Here is a 24,337-nt window from a genome sequence, read left to right on the forward strand (position 1 = left end):
CTACAATAGCACAGTGAAATGCAAAACTGTAGAGGGAAAAAAAAAAAAAAAAAAAAAAAAAAAAAAAAAAGAAAGAGAGAGAGAGAGAAATGTTAAGATAAAATTCTAAAAATGCAACAATGTAATATAAAAATATGAACAATACATTGATAACAACTTTATAGGCCAATCTGTAAACATTTAAAGCCATAATGCCATAATATCCTCAAGGCTATACTCCTACTTTAGCAGCCATTAGTAATAACATCACACATTGACATAAGAAAGCGTCATAAGAAATTTTTTTATGCATTGAATATTTTCTTACATTTTCAAGCAGAAAGATTTCATACTCTCTTTTTGTTACTTAATCCAAATCCAAATAATTAGCTTTGCTCTTTTGTTGTTGGTATTTATTTGGATTAATTGACATGAGCAATCAGACTTTACACTCATTCTAAAAACATGCAGGTCACTTACATCTCCAGTCTGAACTAGCAGCTTTCTCAGCTGCTAGTAACTCATATTACATGACATTCAAAACTTGTCACCTTATTTCAGTTCCTCATGTAACTGGAGAGGGGTGGCAGTATGGGAGGGCAGCAGAATGCCTGGTTAGTCAGAAATCCCAGTTCCTCTGCAGCTGGGCTAGAGACTGAGGATTGAAATATAACATTTCTCAATATAGAATTGAGAAATAAAGCATTTCTCAATATATCAATAAATGAATGAATATAATGATAATTTAAAAATCAAAAACCAAAAACCCAAGGTCAGTACAGATTTTAATTCCAACAAGTCTTGGCAAAGAACACATTCTGTGGTTTCATGATAGCTGCAGTTCCCGGTTGCAACCTTCAGGCAGTGCTTTGGGTTTTCCAAGTCTTTTCCGGTTTTCAGTATTTGCCTTTGTGGGAAAAAAAAAAATAAAACCAAAGAGAAGACTTTATTCTGGTCTTTCAAATTTGGCCATTCATGTGGCAGTCCTCAATAAATTTTGTTTTTAACCCCAATAGATTAAATGCATTTTATTTTTAAGATGCAGAAAAATAAACTGACTTGCTTTGTCCTTAAATAATTGTGTTTACATTTGTCAGGTCTAGTTTATCACTTATAAAGAGTCCAGATTTGCAAGAAAATATTTGAGGACCTCTGTGAATAAATGAATGAATGAATGAATGAATGAATGAATGAATGAATAATGATTCACTCCATTGAATATTTGAATGCCTCCATGGGGTCAGGTTCAGGGACATTGCCAGAAAGCTTCCCAATCTGGTTCGCCCCTCTGACTATTATCCTCTTTTAATAGTCCAGGCTGGCAGTGATGATATTGAAGAGAAAAGCCTAAAGACCATCGAACGGGACTTTAGGGGACTGGGACAGTTAGTGGATGGAGCAGGAGTACAGGTGGTATTTTCGTCCATTCCTACGGTGGCAGGGAGGGGTACAGAGAGGACATGGAAAGCCCACCTGATAAACATGTGGCTCAGAGGTTGGTGCCAACACAGAAATTTTGTGTTTTTTGACCATGGGGCGCTTTACTCGGCACCCGGCCTGATGGCCACATATGGGTCCCTATCTCTAAGAGGAAAACAGATCCTAGCCCAGGAGCTGGTGGGGCTCATTGAGAGGGCTTTAAACTAGGTAAGAAGGGGGACGGGGCTGAAACAAGGCTTGTTGGAGCTGTGCCAGGGGGAACAATGGCAAGGCTGGGAGAGAAGGCAATGGCCCAACTGAAGTGCATCTAAACTACTGCACACAGCATGGGTAACAAACAGGAGGAACTGGAAGCCATCGTGCAGCAGGCAGGCTACGACACGGTTGCCATCACAGAAATGTGGTGGGACCACTCTCACGACTGGAGTGCTGCAATGTCTGGCTATAGGCTCTTCAGAAAGGACAGCCAGCACAGAAAGGGTGGTGGTGTGGCTCTCCATATTAGAGAGAGTTTTGATGTTGTGGAACTTGATGCTGGGAATGATAAGGTTGAGCCCCTATGGGTTAGGATCGGCGGGAAGGCCAACAAGGCAAGCATCCTGGTCGGGGTCTGTTATAGACCGCTGAACCAGGATGAGGAGACTGATGAGGACTTCTACAGGCAGCTGACAAAAGTTGTGAAATCGTCAGTGCTTGTTCTTGTGAGGGACTTCAACTTCCCAGGTATATCCTGGAAGCACAACACAGCCCAGAAAAAGCAGTCTAGGAGGTTTCTGGAGAGTGTGGAAGATAGCTTCCTGATGCAGCTGGTTAGTGAGCCTACCAGGGGAAGTGCCCCACTAGACCTTCTCTTCACAAACAGAGAAGGACTGGTGGGAGATGTGGTGTTTGGCAACTGTCTTGGGCAGAGTGACCATGAAATGGTAGAGTCCTCCATTCTTGGAGAAGCCAGGAAGGGGACCAGTAAAACCTCTGTATTGGACTTTCAGAGGGCTCACTTTGAACTGTTCAGGACACGGGTTGGTAGAGTCCCTTGGGAGGCGGTTATGAAGGGCAGAGGAGTCCAGGAAGGCTGGGTGCTCTTCAAGAAAGAAATCCTAATGGCGCAGGAGTGGTTTGTCCCCACGTGCCCAAAGATGAGCCAGCAGGGAAGAAGACCGGCCTGGTTCAACAGAGAACTGTGGCTTGAGCTTAGGAGAAAAAAGAGGGTTTACAATCTTTGGAAAAGAGGGCGAGTCACTTGGGAGGACGATAAGGATGTTGTTAGGCAGTGCAGGGACAATATTAGAAAGGCCAAAGCTCATCTGGAGCTCAATCTGGCTACTGTCGTCAAAGACAACAAAAAATGTTTTTACAAATGCATCAACACAAAATGGAGGACTAAGAAGAATCTCCAGCCTTTACTGGACTCAGGGGGAAACTTAGTTATGAAAGATGAGGAAAAGGTGGAGGTGCTTAATGCCTTCTTTGCCTCAGTATTTAGCAGAAAAACCAGTTGCTGTCTGGATACCCAGTACCCTGAAATGGTGGAAGGGGATGGGGAGCAAAATGTGGCCCTCACTATCCATGAAGAAATGGTTGGTGACCTGCTACAGCACTTGGATGTACACAAGTCGATGGGGCCAGATGGGATCCACCCAAGGATACTGAGAGAACTGGCGGAGGAGCTGGCCAAGCCGCTTACCATCACTTATCAACAGTCCTGGCTATCAGGGGAGGTCCCAGTCGAATGGCAGCTAGCAAACGTGACACCCATCTACAAGAAGGGCCGGAGGGTAGACCCAGGGAACTATAGGCCTGTCAGTTTGACCTCAGTGCCAGGGAAACTCATGGAGCAGATTATCTTGTGTGTCACCACGTGGCACTTACAGGGCAACCAGGTGATCAGGCCCAGTCTGCATGGGTTTATGAAAGGCAGGTCCTGCTTGACAAACCTGATCTCCTCCTATGACAAAGTGACATGCTTGGTGGATGAGGGAAAGGCTGTGGATGTGGTCTACCTTGACTTCAGCAAGGCTTTTGACACTGTTTCCCACAACATTCTCCTCAAGAATCTGTCTGCTCGTGGCTTGGACTGGCGTGCGCTTTGTTGGGTTAAAAACTGGCTAGATAGCTGTGCCCAAAGAGTCATGGTGAATGGAGTCAAATCCAGTTGGAGGCCGGTCACTAGTGGCGCTCCCCAGGGCTCGGTACTGGGGCCAGTCCTCTTTAATATCTTTATGGATGATCTAGATGAGGGGATCGGGTACACCCTCAGTAAGTTCACAGATGACACCAAGTTAGGTGCATGTGTCGATCTGCTTGAGGGTAGGAAGGCTCTGCAGGAGGATCTGGATAGACTGGACCGATGGGATGAGGTCAGCTGTATGAAGTTCAACAAGGCCAAGTGCCGGGTCCTGCACCTGGGGTGCAATAACCCCAAGCAGAGCTACAAGCTGGGAGAGGAGTGGTTGGAAAGCTGCCGGGTGGAGGACCTGGGAGTATTGGTGGATAGTCGGCTAAATATGAGCCAGCAGTGTGCTCAGGTGGCCAAGAAGGCCAACAGCATCCTGGCTTGTATAAGAAGCAGTGTGGCCAGCAGGTCTAGGGAAGTGACCTGTACTCGGCTCTAGTGAGGCCGCACCTCGAGTACTGTGTTCAGCTTTGGGCCCCTTGCTACAAGAAGGACATCGAGGTGCTCAAAAGAGTCCAGAGAAGGGTGACGAAGCTGGTGAGGGGTTTGGAGAACAAGTCTTACGAGTTGCAGCTGAGGGAGCTGGGCTTGTTCAGCTTGGAGAAGAGGAGGCTCTGGGGCGACCTTATCACTTTGTATAGGTACCTTAAAGCAGGCTGTAGCAAGGTGGGGGTTGGTCTATTCTCCCATGTGCCTGGTGACAGGACAAGGGGAATGGGCTAAAGTTGCACCACGGGTGTTTTAGGTTGGATATAAGGAAGAACTTCTTTACCGAAAGGGTTGTGAGGCATTGGAATGGGCTGCCCAGGGAAGTGGTGGAGTCACCATCCCTGGAGGTCTGTAAAAGATATTTAGATGTTGAACTTAGCGATATGGTTTAGTGGAGGACTTGTTAGTGTTAGGTCAGAGGTTAGACTCGATGATCTTGAGGTCTCTTCCAACGTAGACAATTCTGTGATTCTGTGATTCTGTGAATAGCTGACAGATACCAACATGATAAAAAAAAAAAAAAAAAGTAGAATAAAAAAAAATATATCACATTATAACTGGTAGCTTTGCGAAGGTAACACATAGAAAATGTTTGAAAGGTTTCCATTCACATATTTTCAGTTCTCTGCTGGACAGGGAGTTTCACTTTGGTACTGTTCATACTGCTCAGTCTCACAGCAGAATCAAACAGTAAATAAATACAGAAATAAATAGAAAGCAGAAAATAGAAAATCAAACCCTTATGTTTACTATTTTAAACTTTTCACTTTTCTTTCTTCACTCATTTTTATACTCCTTAGTATTGCTAATGTTAATTGAACTTGTTTTATCTACACCAAAATATATGAAAAAAAAAATATCAAACTCTCAAAACACAATGATTCAAGGTAACAGATTTAAAATACACTTTCAGTAAGTCTCCAAAATTCTAAAATGTGTAGCAACAAGCACAGAAAATAATATATGAAAATGATATATTCGTCTGACTGCTTATGCAAGTCAGGGTTAAGTGACATGTTCTGAATTTATGCTTGTACTTAAGAATGAACAATAGCTTTATAATTTAAGAAAAAAATCAAGAAAAACATTTTATTGTGCAAATCTTGTAAGATGAAAAACTCTACTTAATGCAACACATTTTTAGTAAATATGGACATTGTATAGAGTTGTAAACCTTTCAATGTAGGTGATTTCACAGTAGCAAAAGGACAAGGTTAAAGGTAATAGGTTCTTATCTGTACAAGAAAAAGAAGAATGGCTGTGTGATTAGTAATGCCAGGAATCAGATTTGGCTTCAGTTCAATAGTTTAACTCAGTCTTACTTTCTGACCTTGAAAAAGGTGTTTATAGATGAAAGCCTCTTACCTATCCAAAAAATATTTACAGGTTAACTTCCAATATAATGTATCAAACTCAGTTAATTTCTTAGAGAAATGCTATACCACTTGGAGAGCTCTACAAATTCACATTCATTTTTCTATTAGTATAGAAAGTACAAATGATCTTTGCATCAATCTCCAGAAAACATCCTTAATGTAAAAATGCTAGAATAAATTATTAGACATTTAACTAAATAATGCATGACTATATAGCAGCATAAAATTATATTACACAAAATGAACGAGAATCATCTCTATCTTTTCGTCAGTGAGTTAAATGTATTTCAGAAAACCTATGACTCTTCAACAGAACCTATAAGAAAATTATTTTAAAACAAACTGTCCTGGTAACAAAAGCTAGCATTTTGCCAGCTCCTCACAGTTTATTTTCTTTTAGAAAAACAGCAGGTGATTCAAACCATTTATCTTGTCAGATGGTACATTGTCATCATTGGTTTACGGATCTTACATGCAGGTACACTATAGTAGAAAAAAAACTCTTGCCTGAGTACAATTAGCAAACAAATAGAATCTGCCAAAAACAAAAAACAAACAATAAACAAAAACAGACCAACAAACAAATAAAATAATAATAAGAAGAAGAAAATGGCTCCTAGACAGGTAAACTACATTTCTTGATAAAAACATAGTAATATAGTAAAACATAGTAAACTTGAATTTCAAAAGGTGATAGAAACTGTAAGGATTAACTGCAAAACAAACAAACAAAAAAACATGATTCTGGAACAGTAAAGATTAAAACATTTCCTAGGAATTAGCCTACTGAAGATTTGTGTTTCAAACCAGACACTCTATATCTTAGGGGATCCCCCCTCCTGTCCTAATTTTCAGCAAGGACAGTATCAGGCAATCCTGGTCTATCTACACATACACCTAAAAAGGCTGTGTTTCGCCTTATCACGCATTGTCCTCTTGAATATCACATAGTAAAATTTTGTGAGTAAAATTTCATGCAATTCAAGGAATACATTTAAAATGAAATAAAAAAATAAAAATTATTCTGCTACCAATAACAATGAAGTTCACATGTGGTATATGTGGTTCAGCTGTTTTCAGGGGATTTCTTTTTTAAGTGAAATGAATAAAAATCCTGACTGTACTGTACTACAAGTGACGTCTATAGAAATTTCTGATGATTATAAGAAAGCTATGTGTTGGCAGCACCACAATTATGAACAGATGTTGTGTGAGTCTACTTTAGGAGAAAGAAAAATTTACCTGACCTAACAGTCACTGGGCTCATCTTCCGATTTTCTCACATGGAGTATCTTCAGCAAATACACTAGTCAAAAGCCAGATATTCACTTCCCATAATATCAAAACCCTCCACAGGCAAGGATTTAATTTGCATTTATAAAGACACTGCCTTCTAGACTTTTGAGTTTCACAAAATATTCTCATCTCACTTGTTTATTTGCACTGGAGTTCAAATCAGATACCCACTAGTAGCATAATAGTGAATCCACAATGTTTCTATTTCTTGGAAAGCATGTCTTTCATCTTGTATACATAAAGAAATGTCTGTAATACTTGGTGCAACTGATACGGAAATTTAGATCTAATCTGTGGTTGTTTGAAGTATCTTTCTATGATGTTTCATGGAATTGCTTCAGGCATGATTGGTATAGGATCCTCATGAACATTATTCTGTTCAACCTACTAAAGAAACAGATGCTTTCTTTTTTAGTTTAACGCTGTTTTAATGCAATGCTGCTTATAATCTTTCACATATTTTATTTTCTTACTCCAAACTGCATGCAGTGATAGGAGAGACAAGGTTCCTTTGCCCCTCTTTAGTTTGGGGAAATTAGAATTGTTTTCCACTAAAAAGAAAGTGTACTTTCTTTTTATTATTTATTATTTTCTTTTTATTATTAGCAACTAGCTCCTTATTCCATGTACTCAAATTAAGTAGCACCTCACTCCTAAGGGTTCATTGCTTCACTTAAATTATTCTGCAGGATACAAATCAGGATACCGCGGGAAAGTTAAGTGGCTGTTTAAAGTCTTTCCTGCACAGAGGAGCATGCAAATTGATTCAGACTCAACACACAGAAGAGCCACTGTTCCAAACTAGAAATATAGTAACAGTCTTTTGTTCCTAAACAGTGAAGTAAAACCCTGTAATCAAATTATTTAAAGATTATTTTTGAAAGATTAAAAAGGTGTTTTACTGTCTGTAAAATTTACCGCTATTGTTCCTCAGCTACAAATTTTATTTTTATTCTTCAGAGTTTATTCAATGAGGCATTCAACGTTATTTTCTAATGAAACCACTCGGTCTGTCTAAAGTATGTTAAAGTAAAATAGATGTGGTCCATCATCTAGAATGACACCAAAAACAAAGAAAAATCACCAAGCAAAGTAAAAGAAAAACAAGCAAGCAAACAATAAACAAACAAAAAGCAACAAACAAAAAGAAGCTTAATAATTATTAAGAAGCTTAATTATTCTGTATGTTGCAAGAATAAAAATGAAGAAAAAAAATGTAAAAAAGTAAGACTGTGGGACTTGTCTGATCATGCTATACATGATTAGACAAATAATCACAACAAATAATTCCAGAGGATTTAAATGGTCTGTGACAAAAGGACAGTTAACTATCTATGAAATGCCAATCATCCTTAGCTACAATGAACCTACTGATTCAAGGCCTAGTCTTAATCCCAGAGGAAATCAGGGTAAAGGCCTCCAGAGTTACTGGCCTAACAATGAATACTGACAATAGAAAAGAAACTCCTCATCACCATATTAATATCAATCAGTTAATGAGTTATGCATCCAATATGCAAATACAATAGAGGGTGTGTAATCAGTAAAGCACAGTTCTGTTGCAAAACTAAAGAGGAAAAAAACTGTAAGAGTGAAATGGGAAAAAAATAAATATGCATTTCATGAAGACATTTAAATGCAAAATTCAGCAGAAGTAATAGATATTACAGCACAATAATGAAAGACATATTTTTGAGTGATACAATCTTTTAATAAAATCAGAATGGTGTTGTTGGAGTAAAAGTGCTGTAGCGTGTGATGCTAATTGACCAGCTATAGCTATAGCCAATGCTTGAACTCGTAACTTCTTTCTGCCTGGGTTTCTAGACATCCTGTATGTCAAGGAACAGTCTGATTAGTAAAAGGACCATCTTTATTCCATATACAACTCACAGACTTGTATTAATAAATTGTACTTGTACAGCATGAAATGGTCAAAAGACAGATTTGTCATGCAAATAAACCCAATATGTATGGAGACACCATAAAGAGTATGTTGCTCTTGTTTCAGAGAAATGATCAGAAACATTCACTTTGAGATGGATTCCTCTCCAATTTTTCCATTAATTTTCCATACTGTCAGCACCACTAACATTCTACCAATTAATTGCTATATTTTGATTTTCATCTTTTTATTATACTTGTATTTAGAGACATAGTGATGTGGAAACAGCTGTTATTAAATAATAACATAGACAGACATAATATTAGTCAGAGTATGTCTGCATTAACAGGTATTATAGCACTATGCCTCAGAAGATTTAACATGAAATCCTACAATAATTTTATTAAGCTGAAAGGGAGAACAAAATGTTCATAAAAGTTTCAAAAAAAATAACCACTCTAAAAAATATAATTACAGCATGTGTTTATAAATGAATAGAAAATGTTTTTTTTTGTTTGTTTTTTATTTTGCTATCTTCTACATAAAAGCTTATTACACTAATTCAAAAAACTACAATATTATTCTACATTACATTTCACAGATCATCCAAATACTTGTCTACAGACCTAGTTGCTTATCCACAAAATTCTATACAATGCAAAATAAGAGATCTGACACATCATGTAAAGCAGTAATGTATAAATCACACTACTGCACTGTTCCAGCTGAAGTCCATCTGTATTAAAGCAACTTGCCAGTTCAACTGGTGACCCTCACATCATTGGCTGACAATATCTACGAAGTGTTACACTACAATATGAAGCAAACAAATGATAACATAACATTGGTGTACCTTGATCCAGTAAAGCCCTACCATAACAGTGAACCATCAGCTGTCTTACCAACTCCACAGACAATACTCAGATATCTGAGTACATCTGTTTTGTTGTTGTTGTTTTGTTTTGTTTTTGTAAAAGTCACTGCCTAACTGTATTAAGTGGCACCAGGATTCAAGGGTCAGTGCACAGAAACAATAGTGTAGTTGTGCATTTAACTTATTTGTTGTTATTGCTGCTTCCTAGAGGGGCATTGCCAGGATTTACTCTCAGTAGATGTTATACTAAAATATACTCGGTGTTAAAAATGTAAAATTAAATATTAACCTGAGATTAAATGCATACATACGTACGCACACACACATGCCCATGTACACACACACAGTATTTTTACTCTTCATAAAGTACATCTTAAAAGAATAAATAAAAACTACTTACACCAGAATAGAAAGGCTCACCAGACACACAGATCACATCCTGCTCCTGGATCATCAGAATATCTTTGGCTAAGTGCAGTCGCACTTTGAAAGGCTCCTGGTTACCATCCTGCAGCAAACAAATCCCTGTCTTTGTCTTCAAAGAAAGGAATAAAGAAAAAAAGTTTTCTTGGTTAGCATGCTGTATTACCAGACTCCATCCACAAATACATCAACAGGTATCCAAAACTATTACCAGGTGCTTAGAATACAAGAGAAAAAATGGCTGTGGTAGCACTGAGTGAAGGCAGATTTTTAAAATTTAAAATCAAAATATTTTCTATTCTGCCCAATGATTTTACAACACTCATTTTTTTTATCTTCAGGGCAGTGTATTGGGAGTGCAGACTTAACAAAAGGGGGGAAAAAAATGCTGGACAACAGCAGCTGGGAGAGCAAGGAATGAGAACCAGCCCTGCAGACCCCAAGGGCAGTGCAGAAGGAGGGCAAGAGGTGCTCCAGGCATGCAGCAGAAGTTCCCCTAGGGCCTGTGGAGAGGCCCTGGGTGGAGCAGGCTGCCCCCTGCAGCACATGGCGCAGATCTCCAAGCTGCAGAGCGTGGAGGAGCAGGTGGATGTGGCTTGGAGGAGGCTGCAGCCCATGGAGAGCCCCTGCAGGAGCAGGGGGTTTGGGGGAAGCTGACACCCGTAGGGGACCCGTGCCAGAACAGTTTGCTCTTGAAATAAGGACCCCCTGGTATGGAGCCATGTGAGAGCAGTTCTTGAAGAGCTGCTGTGGGCAGCCCCCATAGGATCAGTTCAGGAAGGATGCCATCGCGTGGGAGGGACTCCAGGTGAAGCGGGGGCAGAGAGTGACCATGAAGGAGTGGCAGAGACAAAGCGTTAGGGACTGACCTCAGCTCCCATTCGCTGTTCCCCTGTGCCACTCTGGGGGAAGATGAAGAAGAGAGTGGATAGGGGGAATGGTGATTTTAGTTTGCCCGTAGATTTTGAATCTTGTCTGGTAGTGATAGGTAATAAATTATATTAATCTCCCTATGTTGATTTTTTTTTTTTTTTTTTTTTTTTTTTTTTTTGCCTGTGATGTGGTGGGTGATCTCCTTGTCTTTATCTCAACCCTTGAGCCTTTGTCATCGCATTTTCTCGCCCTTTCCTTTTGAGGAGAGGGAGTGAGAGAGTGGCTGTGGTGGAGCTCAGCTGCCCAGCTGAGTAAAACCACCACAGGCAGCTACACTCAGTCTCCGTTTTTGGATTAAATGATGACACCTCACTTATATAAGCTGATATTCCTGCATACTGCACCAATTTTGACACAGAAGGACATATAATTGCTTAATACCTCCAAACTAATGAGTTCTAAGCAGTAACAGCCTACATGTGAAACTGTTGTGAGCTTTTCCTAACTGTGAGCACAATGCTGACTTATGCTTTTATAGTACTTGTCAAATGAGAATGCTGAAGTTAAGAATGAGAGAAAAGAGATCAAAGAATGCAACTCCTTCCAGTAACTTAATTCATGCTTCACTTCTGTATTTTACATTTATGGCTAGAGGTCAGAAATTTTGTAGGATTCTTCAGTATACAGTAAGTGGTTTTCAAACAATTTAACAGAATCTTTGTTTGCAGTACTTATATGTTCTACTTTTGGGGCACCATCAATAAGAGGTCTGAGCAGTGAAAAAATCTGAATGTGTAAGCACCCACAGCATGTAATAATCTTTCCCTGAAGGCTGTGTTGAAGATAGCACTCTGTATAATGATTCATAAGTGGAAGTTATGTTGGTAGGGCATTTGGGGTATTAGGAATTTGCCTACAAATAATGAAAGAATTCAGCATTATAACATGGAATTTACTAGTATTGGATAACTATACCTATATGCATAGATACAAATATATATGTAATTGTGTCGTATCTCAGAAAACCATTCTTCATTAAAAATGGTTTAAAAGTTTGGACTCATCAATGTCAATAATAGAACTTCAATTGTCTTCATTCAGGTCAGATTTCAGATTTCAATCCACTATTAAAAAAAAAAAAAAAAAAAGTTGACTTGAGAGGAGATCAAGGAAACAAAATTCAAGCTGTGAACTTTCTCTGCCATGGCTGACCTGGCTGAATCTAAGGGCTCTTTCTCAGACAAGAGGTTAAAAGAGCATTTGGAAGATCTCCCCATAATACACTCAGATAACTTCATCCCTAGCATGAAGAGAACAAACACAAATATGGAACTGACAGTACGCAACTGGAAAAAGAAAAGTTTAAATTGCTATCAAGAGGCATTAAAAGAGGTCAAGGACAATCTTAAAATAGCTTTGTGTAATATTCTTTACTGATGAACTTTCCTTTTACTTCTGCTCCATGTTCAACACTCAAACTTATGAAAATGTTTTCCCTTGATCAGCAGTAGGAAATATGTATAATTTGAGAGATTTTATTCTCATTTTCAGGAAAAAAAAAAAAAAGAGTTCCTCATGCTGAACTCATACAGATGTCAGGGGGTGCTCTTGTCAGAAGACAGCATACTGCCTTGTTCAGTACTTATGTGTATTTTTTGCAAAGGGATGGGGTAGAAACTGATTGACATGGACAAATAAAATAAATGGATCAGCAAAAGGAGTTAGGAGTTTTCAGTACCACTGGAAAATTCCCTCTCATAGCATACTTAAAATCTTACAAAATTAAAACAAGGAGAATGTAATATAGTTAAATTGCTCTGCTCTTTCTCCTTGTATCTTTTGCTTTACTGACTAAGAAGACTCTTTCTTTCCATGGACCTGTGAAGTAAGCAGTAAGTGATAGAGGAAGTTGAACAGAGTGAGCTGTAAATACATGTAGCTACAGTCAAACAAAAGAGGCTGGCCTACAAACATATACTGCTTATAAAATACCTTTCTCCTGCAGTAAATGTTTGCAGACTTGTCTTCTGTCCTCCCCTGGATAACTGGCAAAGGGATAAATTCTGCCTCTGATGCAATGATTTTAGTAGCTCTGCCTTACTTGACTGCACATTTCTTGTTTGGTCAATTACCCTATAAAGTCTCCAATGAATCTTTGCACAAAGCTGAGGGGCTTCTTTGGGGGAATTAAGAGGCACATAACCATAGCAGACACAATTAGGCATTAGGAAAAAATAAATTAAAATTCAAGTCAGTTTCCAAATGCATGTGGGCTGAGTCTATTCAGTCTTAACAAGAGCCAAGCTTGGGAACAGCAAAATATTTTGGCCCTTGGGAAGATTGATCACACAAATTCAGGGAACTTATTTACATCAGACACTTTAAAATGTAATGAACCACTTTACTGTTGTTGGGCTTTATGAAAGATGGTTTATGACACAGTTCAAAATTAAAGCTTCAATTATGCTACCTCTTTCCCTCTGCTACCTGAGAGCAGTATTAACAGCCATGTAAAGGAGAAGATCCTAAAAGACAATGCTAAAAATGTAGTTCAGTTTCTTTAGATAAGCTCAAGACAAGTCCTTAAAAACAAAGACTTTGTTTCATTATGTTTTATCTCCTGACATTTCTTTTTTATTCTTTTTCCCTTCCTCAAAGCATCCAGGACACTGAATCAAATAAGGACATAAATTCCTGTATCCTGAGCTGGAACTCAGGGAAGATATCCCGCATATATGTTTTCATGTAAAATCACAGTGTACACCAACATTTGGCATCCATGTGACCCCAGTAAAATTACCCTTGCTGAAGGAAGATCAGGCAGGCTGCCTAGTCTTTACACCTCCTCTCCCCCCCCCCCCCCCATCTCTTACATGTGAAAAGCTTAGATGGCATGCCTGTGGATCAGGTGCAGGGGTGCAAGGTTGTGGCTGATGTTAGCTTTTGTTCCCATTACTAATTTTTATGAGATTCCACAAGAGGGTGTACTAAAATTTTCCCTTCAAGCTGTCTGTGTTTCATTGGCAGAGGGCCCTGCCCTGCCCCTGGCCTACAGCAATAAAATAGTATATGTCACATCAGCTGAGCTACTGTAACTGTCAGTGTGAGGTCAGGCAAGGCATCCTCTGGTGCTCAAATGTATGATAAACTGCATCGTCTTGCAACAGACATGGGCATACAAGCATTAGTTCAGCTGCTAGCATTTTGTAAAGCCAATACACCTTGACTACCTGTTACAGCGAGCCCATAATGCCCTGCTTAATACTTCTACCTTCCTACTTTCTTCAGCCTATTTACAGAGTTAGGCACCTGTTGTAAAGAGGGCAAGAAAACTGAATGCTAAAAGTTGCATATGCTAATGAAGTGGTTTAGGTAGGCTAAGGAATGGATAAGGAAGTAAGATACAGTGGTGAAAGAATAGGTTTTTACATGGGAGAGCAGTAAGTGACTTCAAACCAAAGCAGTGATGAAGGAAGGTAGCCATACCTAAGTGACAGATGCAGCGAATTTTTCACCTGTGCAGTACTGCCTCTGCCATCTGATTCTACACCCTTGTAGCTCAGGTACAAAGGAACACTAATTTGGCAAGAGCTGATGTCCTTGGTAGGAGTTTAGAAATTGCTTACTGTTCCTGATCTAATGTAACTATAAGAGGGACTGAAAACTGATCTCTATTTGCTCTGTGTGTTGAACTTTCTTACTTTCTTGTTCAGATTCTTATCAGAGAAAGGTGCAAGTAGGAGAGCCCTCAAGGCAGGCTGCTTCTGCAAAGAATACGGTCACACTCAGATCATTATTAGCAACAAGGCAGTGAAAAAAGGTGTTTTAAAAACCTTGCTCCATTATACTCTGATTCATAAAACATCACCATCTTGGCTGTGTATAAGATCTGTCCCTAACAACTTTCCTTAAAGGAATTTATAAATGTTCATGTACTATTAACAGCTTGGTGCAATATATATGGCCTTCACAAATATTTAGGAATTAATTGCAGAAGAAATACATACAAAAGAGTGCTGGGACTGTACAGCCTGGAGAAGTAAAGGCTCATAGGGATCTCATCAAAGTCTATAAATACCTGAAGGGAGAGAGCAAAGGGGATGGAGCCAAGCTCTTTTCAGTGGTGCCCAGAGCCGGAACAAGAGGCAATGGGCAAAAACTGCAACACAGGAGGCTTCCTCTTAATACCAGGCAGTACTTCTTTATGTGCAGCTGACAGAGCACTGGCACAGATTGCCCGGCATTACTGTGGATCTTCCTCCTTGGACGTGGGCCTGGGCAGCCTGCTCAGGGTGGCCCTGCCTGAGCAAGGAGTTCAACCAGATGACCTCCAGAGGTCCCTTCCAGCCTCGAACTCTCAGTGACTTTGTGATTCTGCTAAAGCTATAGTTTGTACTTTTAAGGTAGTAGCATAGTTCTCTACTAAACATATACCCAAATAAATACTGTATGAGACATGTCTTTAATGTTACCTATTGGTTTCAGAGTCAGTTTTGTGCAGGACATCAAACATCAATATTTTAAAATTTATCTGACCTAAATAAGGTTAGTAGCAGGTTTTCTATTAAAGATTTTTTTTTTTATGTTGATTCCTCCCCTTCCCTCCCCCCCCCACTTTTTTTTTTGTTTTCTTTGTCATTCACATTAAAAAAAAAGAAAAAAAAAGAAAAAAAAAAAAAGAAAAAAAAAAAGTAATCTAAAACTTTTCCAGTGATTTTCCAGTGTTTTGTTCTGGAGGAGACCTAATGAGTATCCCAGGCTATTTTAGTTAATCTCCATTAGTTTTCAATAAATGAATATACCTTTTGGTTAAACTATTTTATGTATTACTTTTGCTCGTTGTTAATAAAACAACGTAGTTATTTTTACTACTTCGAGTTTCAGACCAGTAAAAGGGCCTTGTCACTTCAGTAGGCACCCAAGAATAGTTCAGTTTGTGAACCAGTAGGAGAAAGAAAGGAAAAAAAAAGATCTGTCAACACATTTTCTATGCAAAATGACCCAAACTTTTAGTTTCAGCTTTGGTTGGTGTCTTCAAAAATATATCAAACCTCTGCAGTTTAGCTTAGAGCCCTGAAATTTAGTTTTACCATCAAGAATCTGATACCAATAAGGAGAATGGTTGCAGAGACTGCTTTAAATATGTAGGTAATTCACTTCAGATGCACCTTAGGATGAGTATTTGAACTGAAGCTGACCTCTGGGCATATGGAGATATGCCTGTCACTGTTTTATAATGGCAGGTATAATAATGACAAAGGAAATTGAATCAAAAGGTATAAGACGGTAATGGAAATGAATACAGGAGGTACGAATACATGTCAGAACCACAGAAAGGATGTTTTTAAATGGTCCAGCTACTCCTTCTGTGAGAGTGTTGCTAGTGTGGGTGAAAAGCACTTACACTGTCAAAAATATAGCCCAGATACACAGGGATGTGTTCAGCTTGTCATTCAGAGCCTGTTGTATCAGGTACTAATATTTTCCAACCCAAAGGACAAGAAGTTGTTTCCTGAACATGAATTCTACACTCCAACCTGAAAGAACTAAAGAAAATATCAAATTTGGACTCAATCCTTCCTTCTTTCTTTCTTTCTTTTCTTTCTTTCTTTCTTTCTTTCTTTCTTTCTTTCTTTCTTTCTTTCTTTCTTTCTTTCTTTCTTTCTTTCTTTCTTTCTTTCTTTCTTTCTCTCTTTCTCTCTTTCTCTCTTTCTCTCTTTCTCTCTTTCTCTCTTTCTCTCTTTCTCTCTTTCTCTCTTTCTCTCTTTCTCTCTTTCTTTCTATGATTTCCCAGGTATGAATATTTGGCTATGGCATTCTTCCTAAATTGTTTTCTCAAAAGAATAAAGTCCTACAGTGAATTTTCTATGTTTCGTACAGTCTGATTAATTCAATATGCAAATTGGACATTTGGAAAATGAACACATATTTATCTGCATTTACATAAATATACCTGTATGTATGAGAACATCTTTTTGAATTAAGGTACCTTTTTAGAGCAAAAAAAATATTTTTTTGACACTATAAATAAGCAAGTTTTAATTCCTGAATTGCCAATGAGCTACTGAAACTAGATTACATCATTACAATTGAAGCCAAGAGATAGGCCAATATAAAACTGAAGGCTATTGTGAGCATGTATGTGTTTCTTTGCATATATATTCACATGTATTCTTCAAATTTAATTAGTTTATTAATAAGACATTCTCACAGGCATCATAAATTGTCAGTCTTTTTCTGTGTTGTGGTTTTAGGATTAAATTATGAGTTGAAGCTGGATTTAGAAAAACACAAAAACAAAACCTAAGGTTTTAGAAATCCCAGCATAGCAAATTGAAAGCATTTATAAAGAAAGGAAATCACTAGCTTAAGCTGAAATATGTGGATCATAAACTGGCACAATGGAGACTAGACAGTCTAAAACAGTGTATAACAAGATTTATTAAAGAAAGTAATGAGAAAGACAAAAGATTGCTTAAAAATAAAATGCATTCTGTGACAGGCAAAAAAAAAAACCAACAAGATGGATGTTGAAATAAAACTAGAGCTGTGAACACATCATTATAAAGTTTGTGAAGTCTATAGAAATATTCATAGGATTCAGAAAGCAGGGGACAACGGCTTAAAATATCAAAGCAAATCTTCAAAGAAGCAGTGGACAGTATTGTAATCAGATAAATAGATAACAAATGTTAAAACAAATATACTTACTAATTTCAATGATTTTATAGTGATCTTAGGAAAAAAAAAAAAAAAAAAAAAAGCCAAAAAGAACTACCAAAGCCAAGGTATTAGAAGTAGAGAATGAGATTTCAAAAGCAATGAAGTTAGAAAAGTTAGAAAGCAGCCAATGCTGCTTGCTCACAAAATACAGAGAAAATACCATAAAAAAAAAAAAAAAAAAAAAAAAAAAAAAAAGGAGAGAGAGAGAAAAAAAACACAGCATTCCCTAGGGAAAAGATACTACTGCAGCATAACCATCCTAAGTCTTTGATTTTATCAGAAGGGTATTTTCAATGGAGAGGACAGAATCATGTCAGAGACTGAAGTTACCTTCCAAGCAACAGTTTTCAGAATATAGAATAAGGTCAAGTGAATACAGGCAAGAGTTTAAAGAACCTAGTGACTTTAAATCACTTTAGTGATTTATGCTCTCATGAAGTTCAGAAAGCTCTGGGTAAAGGATAAAAGAGGAGTTGAATAGCCTTTTGGCTTGAAAATTGTTGAATAAGACAATTCAACAGCTGTTGTACAAGAACCAGTACAGTGTACACATTTACTCATCAGTGAAGGAAGGAAAAGAGTAGGGAATCCAGAATAATTCCTTAGAAAGTGTTGTACATTTGTAGATTTTTTTTTTTTAATATTATTTAACACAGAAGGTGTTTTATTGAAGAATAAAACCACTTCAAAATCCCTTGAAAAGCAGCATAGTCTACAGATAAAATTCTTAGGAAGAAAATAATCATCAGAATCATGTTGAAATTGACACCAAACTGTATCTGTCTTCTAAGCTCTCATTATAATCAATGAAGAACTGTTCATTAAAGTCAATAAAGCATAAAGAGCAATTGAGTTGATCATCAAGTTTAGGGACTTGAGGCTATTCACTAGGCTCCACTGCCTGCACTATTCAGATTTGCTGTGAGAACTTAACACAAACTCTATGTGCAGATATCTGTATGTAGGCAAGACCATCATTGTCCAAATCTCAGACCAAATATCACTAGACACCAAAGGTGACATTATAGTGTGTTTCTGTCACAAGTCACCTAAGTAGAACAAGCAGATGAGAACACCAGCCAGCCCTTCTTTATGTGCAGTGATGGGGCAATGGTACAGGTTGTCCAGAGAGGTTGGAGTCTCACTTCTTGGAGATCTTCAAAAGCCACCTGGACATGGGCCTGGACAACCTTCTCTGGGTGGCCCTGCTTGAGCAGGGGGTCAGACAAGTTGACCTCTGTAAGTCCCTTCCAACATTAATCATTCTGTGATAGTTGCCACTAGAAAAAAATAAGGGATTCGTGAAAGCATTGGTACTAGAAAAGGACTACAGTTCCTACAAAGATGCCCCATGCACCGGAGTAGCAGTTATTTAGAATGAACAGATGTACTTGTTTGACGTGGGAGATAGCTAATTTTCTTCACAGTGGCTTGTATGGTGCAATTTCTTTGATTTGAGATGAAAACACTGTTGATAACACTCCAATGTTTTAGCTATTGCTGAACAGTGCTTGCACAGTGCCAAAGGACTTTCCTGTTTTTCACACTGCCCTGCCTGCAAGTACACAGGAAGCTGGGAGGGCAGAGAATATGGCCAGGACATCTGACCCAAATGGACCAAGGTGTTATTATATGATGCCGTGCTCACCAACAAAAACTGGGTGAAGATGAAGGAAAGGGGCACATTAGGAGTTATAGCATTTGTCTTCCCAAGTAACCATTGCATGTGGTGAGCCATCGAATATGTCATGGACATCATGAATAATGTGCTTTGTCCTTTGTGCATCCATGTGGAATATTTTGGTTTTATGCTATTTGAAACTAAATTCAAAACACTTACTGCCATAAGCAAGGATGGGGATGGAAGTACCAGTGAGGAGAGTCTAAGCCCTACTCATCATTTTGGGAGAGCGATCTCAGTTCTTCTGTTGGTGGAGGTTACAGGTCTCTGGAGGATGGGGAAAGATGGGCAATAAGATATTCAGAAGAAAAGAAAGAAAGAAGGGAAGAAGACGAAGGCCTCATAGAAGACTTTATTGCCATTATCAAAAAACTGCCTAGTGATTATACTTCTATAGTATATAGAATAATCAAAGCTTTGATGCGATTGGGGATAGAGGGCAAAGAAGATTTAAACTTATAAATGTACTGACTAGATAACCTATTAAACAAAAATACTCTGGAGTAAAATCTATTTCCTATCAGTAAATAAATATGAAATAAACTGAGAACAAAGCTATTGTGGTTGCACACAAAATACAGCTTGAAGTGACTAAACAATTGCTGAAGATGTGCCAGTGGAATGACACTGTAAATTAACTAAGGAGTCAGTGCCACAGTGGTACTTCTTTTGTCTCTATCATCACTTTTACAAGAAGCTTTAAAGATAATGTCTTGACTTAAAGACATTTTGGAATTGAAATACCTGACAGAATGGATGATTACTTCTCATACTGAACTTAAATGAACAACCTTATTATGGAATTTCTTAAGTCTTGGATAGTGCAATTCAAAGGAAGCTGTTTGCATCGGTGGAGAAAAAAAAAATGCAAACCCTTCCAGTAATCAATTAGATGAAAAACACAAGAATTAGGTTACATGATAAGTCTTGCCTGCACACACACAGACAATTGCAGATGGTGGCAGTCCAAGTAACACCTTGCCAGGCCTGTCACAGAAGCCATCAGCCTATCAAAGGCCCATCTCCACAGGCCCGGAGGGGCACACAGACATAATGTGGGACAGGTGAGAAGCTAAAACAAGGACTTGGAGGGATACCCTGTCTGATCCCCTCCGAAGGTTGTCCTGGGACAGCCTTGGCCCCAGTTTCCAGGTGTAATGAATGTGATGAACCCATTTTGATGCCTTCATCACGATGAGACAATGCCAGACCACTTTTAGGACTAAAGAATGTCTCTGCCTAGGGCTGTGGGACTGTCAGTTCTGGATTGCACAGGATGGGATGTTTAGGGGAGGAACCAAAGGCAGAGCAAAGGAGGTATTTAAGTCTTTTGGGGAGGAACAAACATGGAAAAATAGAAGGACAAGGATACGAAAATGTATTGGCTGCATGTAAGTAGGTTTCTGGTCAGCACACTTGTCCGGCTGTGCTCTGTCTTACTGAATTCCTTTCTAACATTTTTTTCCTGGGATAGGGGCTCTGTCTACATCCATTGTGCTCAGCCAGAAAGGGTAGCAGTATGAGGCTGCTGGGGATGTCTGTGTTTGTGCAAGTGCTCTGTGTGTCTGTCTATATCTAATTAGTGTGGCTGGCCATGTATATACATATACACGTATAGAAGGATATGTGCATATATGTAGTTTATATGCATTCTCTGTTCATACACCTACTGCCACTTCAGCCTCACTACTGGTTGAACCAGGGGGCACACAGCTACAATAGCCTCACTGCTCACGGGATGTCAGATACAGCTTGATGTATTTCCCTCTAACAACCAAAGCAGAGGATACCTTACAATGATAGTGCAGAGGATTTAGTTAAAAATTACACCTGTAAGCATAAGACTATTGATGCTTTACTTAGACATTGGTATTTTGTGAAAGTAGGTTGAAAGTCTGCATTTTATTAACTTTGATTGGCTTAGAAGGAAAGATGTAGATCACAATAGTTTGAAGAATTTCTTAGAAGTAGCACTACTAGTTTTGTGGCATAGGGATCATTTTACATAAACCAAATAAACTGGGTTTGAATCTATTTCATTTTATTTTATTAATCTAAAAGTTAAAGGTGCTTGTTCTCCAGATCATGAACATTTTAGGGTGGGAAGAGTCACTCTGTCCTTCCATTGTCTATCATGGAAAGTCAAGTAAAGTAGGTGATTTTTAAAGACCTATACTTGAAACAAACACTCTGACTAGAAGCCATATAGTGAATGAAATAGATCTGCAAAAAACTTTTGCACTATAATGGCTAGCACAGGACTCGTATTCCAGGTAATCTTTCTGTGGCTGTTGTCATTATTGCTGCTGGGCACAGAGTGAAGTTAATTGCCACTAAATAATATCTACTAGGCTGCAGTTTAAATAACACCATAAAAATCCTAAGAAAATAAGCAGTATCTATCTGTTTTGTTCAATAAATACATGAGAAAAAAAGTGAAACAAAAAATAACCTAGCCAGAAATGCTTTTTTTCCCAGGCAAATAATTTCAGTTATACTGTATTATGGTATTTAGATTGTATATGTACTAAAGTCTGTCACATACCATCCTGGAAAGCAATCATACTACCCATTCCCAAAGACAAGCTTCACTCTAATATTATTTTTTTTATCCCACTGTTAGTTTCAGAAGGCTGTCATGATTTCATGTTCTTCATCCTGCTTATTTTCTCTTTTTCCATCTAATTTACACCCATAGATGCTCAAGCCAAAATTGTTTTTAGCTGAATTTAGTACTTGGTCCTACTGTTCTTCCCATCCTTTTACTTCTTTTTTTTTTTTTTCCATGGAATCATGGTCACCCTTAAAGGTGTGGTCAGTTTTCTTGTTGCCAGTCATAACTTCTTAACCACTGTTTGTTATTCTCTGTATAAAAGCAACTGTATTTTAAAATCTTAATAATGCTGTGTAAATTGGTGTAAATGGTTCTCAGTGGATCTCACTTGCTAACATTGTACAAACATTTTAAAACAATCTGTCCACAGAAAATCATTGAGAGAATATGATGCCCTTTTTATCATATACAAGTGCATCTTATTTACTTTGTGTATGTGTGTGTGTGTGTGTGTGTGTGTGGTTTTTTTCGTCTTTTTTTTTAAGGTAAAATTGGTATGAACACAGAAACAAAAGAACTTCCCCCCATCCTCAGAGTGGGGGAACTAAATCACTATTATCATCATAATATTGATATTATGAAACTATACCTATGTTAAGTGAAAATTACTCTCTTACCTCATCAAATCAAAACAGAATTACTTATCAATGGGTCAACTTTGCAGCTTCCCCTCTCTCCTCACCCTTTTCCCATACTCCTACATTTTCCCTTTGATTTTGCTGAACAGTGACAGACAGATTTCTGTCCCGTTGATGTTTTAATTCATGTACATACTTTCAGATATAAACACGTCACTAAGAGCAAAGCTGACATAAAACATAAATACTTGCACCTATGTTGTGCCTGAAGAAGTAAATTGGAGTGGACAGAGGTGAAGGCTAGCAATGAATATACCTGGGCAAATTTTTCATGTTCTGCTACAATGTCTGCCTGCCACCATGAAGCGATCAACTGCATAACTTACATCTGATTATATAATTCCTCTCGTTTCAGAAAAAGAGGGTAGATAGTGTTTTGCATAATAAAAGGACTAAAAGTGCATTGATTTTGATTCTACTGTTGTTTGAAAGGAAAAATATCTGATCCTACCTCTTCACAGGTGGTCCTGAAATCCATGTGCTATGACACAGCAAGTGATATTTGTCTAAAATAGAGAGAAAGATATCATTAGAATGAAAAGGATATTGCAAAACATAGAAGTTACCTATCTGAGCTGTGCAACTGATCTACCCTTTGTCAGGTCCCGTTATAGTCATTGCGTAAAAAGAGAAATGATCAAAGTTGCAACAGGATTAGGAAGTATAAGATATTAAAATTGTTCCTGCTTCTTATAAAGTACACAACTTGGTTTCACTGAGTATGATCAGAGGAATTCTCATGCTCCCACAATTTTCTTCCACTCATGGGACATAGAAACTTACGTTTCTTATTCCAAGTGTGAGTTTATTTTTCATTTATTTTCAAAAGTAGGGGCGCATTGGAAAGTAACACTTCAGAAGGAGACAATTAAGTGTTGCTCTTCAGAATGCCCTCTCTCTCATGAAAGATTGTTTGTTTTTTTTTTTTTTTCTTTTCTCCCACAATTAAAAACAATCAAGCATCAATACCTTTGTCTCACATTTATAATCTGTCCCAGGGAGCCAGTGTCATTTAACAGTGTGTTAAAAACAGAAATACTTATGAGCTGAAAAAACAAATGTTAAAAAAGTCAGGAATATATGTGAGGACTGGCAAAATGTCATACCAAATCCTGTGATTATTACTTTGCTAGGCCTCTACCTAAAATGTACTCATCCCAATGCACACTTATGCATTCATTTTTTTATGAGATAAAGCTACTGGAACAGGCTTTTTAACAGAGGATAATAACAGTGTCCTACTGTTGGTTCAGCAACAGAAATGCTCATATATCTGCCAATAACATTTCCAGGAAACACTTCCTGGGCAAAGCAGACATTTCATTCAATGACTGGAGATACAAAACCTATAAACCAGTTCTCTATCCTATGACTTGCAGGCTGTCATGGCAAATAAAACTATTGGCCTTCAGCAAGGCAGTCTTCAAACTATAAATACTGCTTCCCACTATCTGTTGATACATGGTGAATCTACGTGCTGATCACCTTGGTGACACTTCATTTTTTCCCTTATATTCTAAATTACACATAGATAAAATAGAAAATACAACAAATACTCTCCTAACATGTATTTCCCCAGTAAAATAATATCTTTGGTTTCCAAAGAAATGTTACTCATAGAGTTTTATTGAATCGTAAAATGGTTTGGGGTGGAAGGGACCTTAAAGATCCCCTAGTTCCAACCCCCCACCATAGGCAGGGACACCTCCTGATCAGGTTGATTAGCGCTTCATCTAACCTGGTCTTTAACACTTCCAGGGATGGGGCATCCACAGCTTCTCTGGGCAACCTGTTATAGTGCCTCACCACACTCTGAGTGAAAAATTTATTCCTAATATTTAATCCAAATCTATGCTCTTTTACTTGTAAGTCC

The 24,337-nt window shown here is 38.2% G+C and overlaps 1 protein-coding gene across 6 annotated transcripts in view; it reads right to left on the reverse strand.

The window, feature by feature from the left end:
* SNTG1 (syntrophin gamma 1) overlaps positions 1-24,337 on the reverse strand; it is a 351,164-nt gene that overhangs the window by 155,970 nt on the left and 170,857 nt on the right. For all 6 annotated transcript variants that reach the window (XM_084511328.1, XM_084511327.1, XM_084511323.1 and 3 more), the window contains 2 exons: positions 22,916-22,970; positions 9,913-10,047 (listed from right to left, as the gene is read on the reverse strand). In XM_084511328.1, coding sequence (XP_084367454.1) covers positions 9,913-10,047; positions 22,916-22,942 — 162 coding nt within the window. In that variant the 5' untranslated portion in view covers positions 22,943-22,970. The remainder of the gene's footprint in view (positions 1-9,912; positions 10,048-22,915; positions 22,971-24,337) is intronic.

Source organism: Aythya ferina, assembly GCF_964211825.1.
Source record: "Aythya ferina genome assembly, chromosome: 2".
NCBI lineage: Eukaryota > Metazoa > Chordata > Aves > Anseriformes > Anatidae > Aythya > Aythya ferina.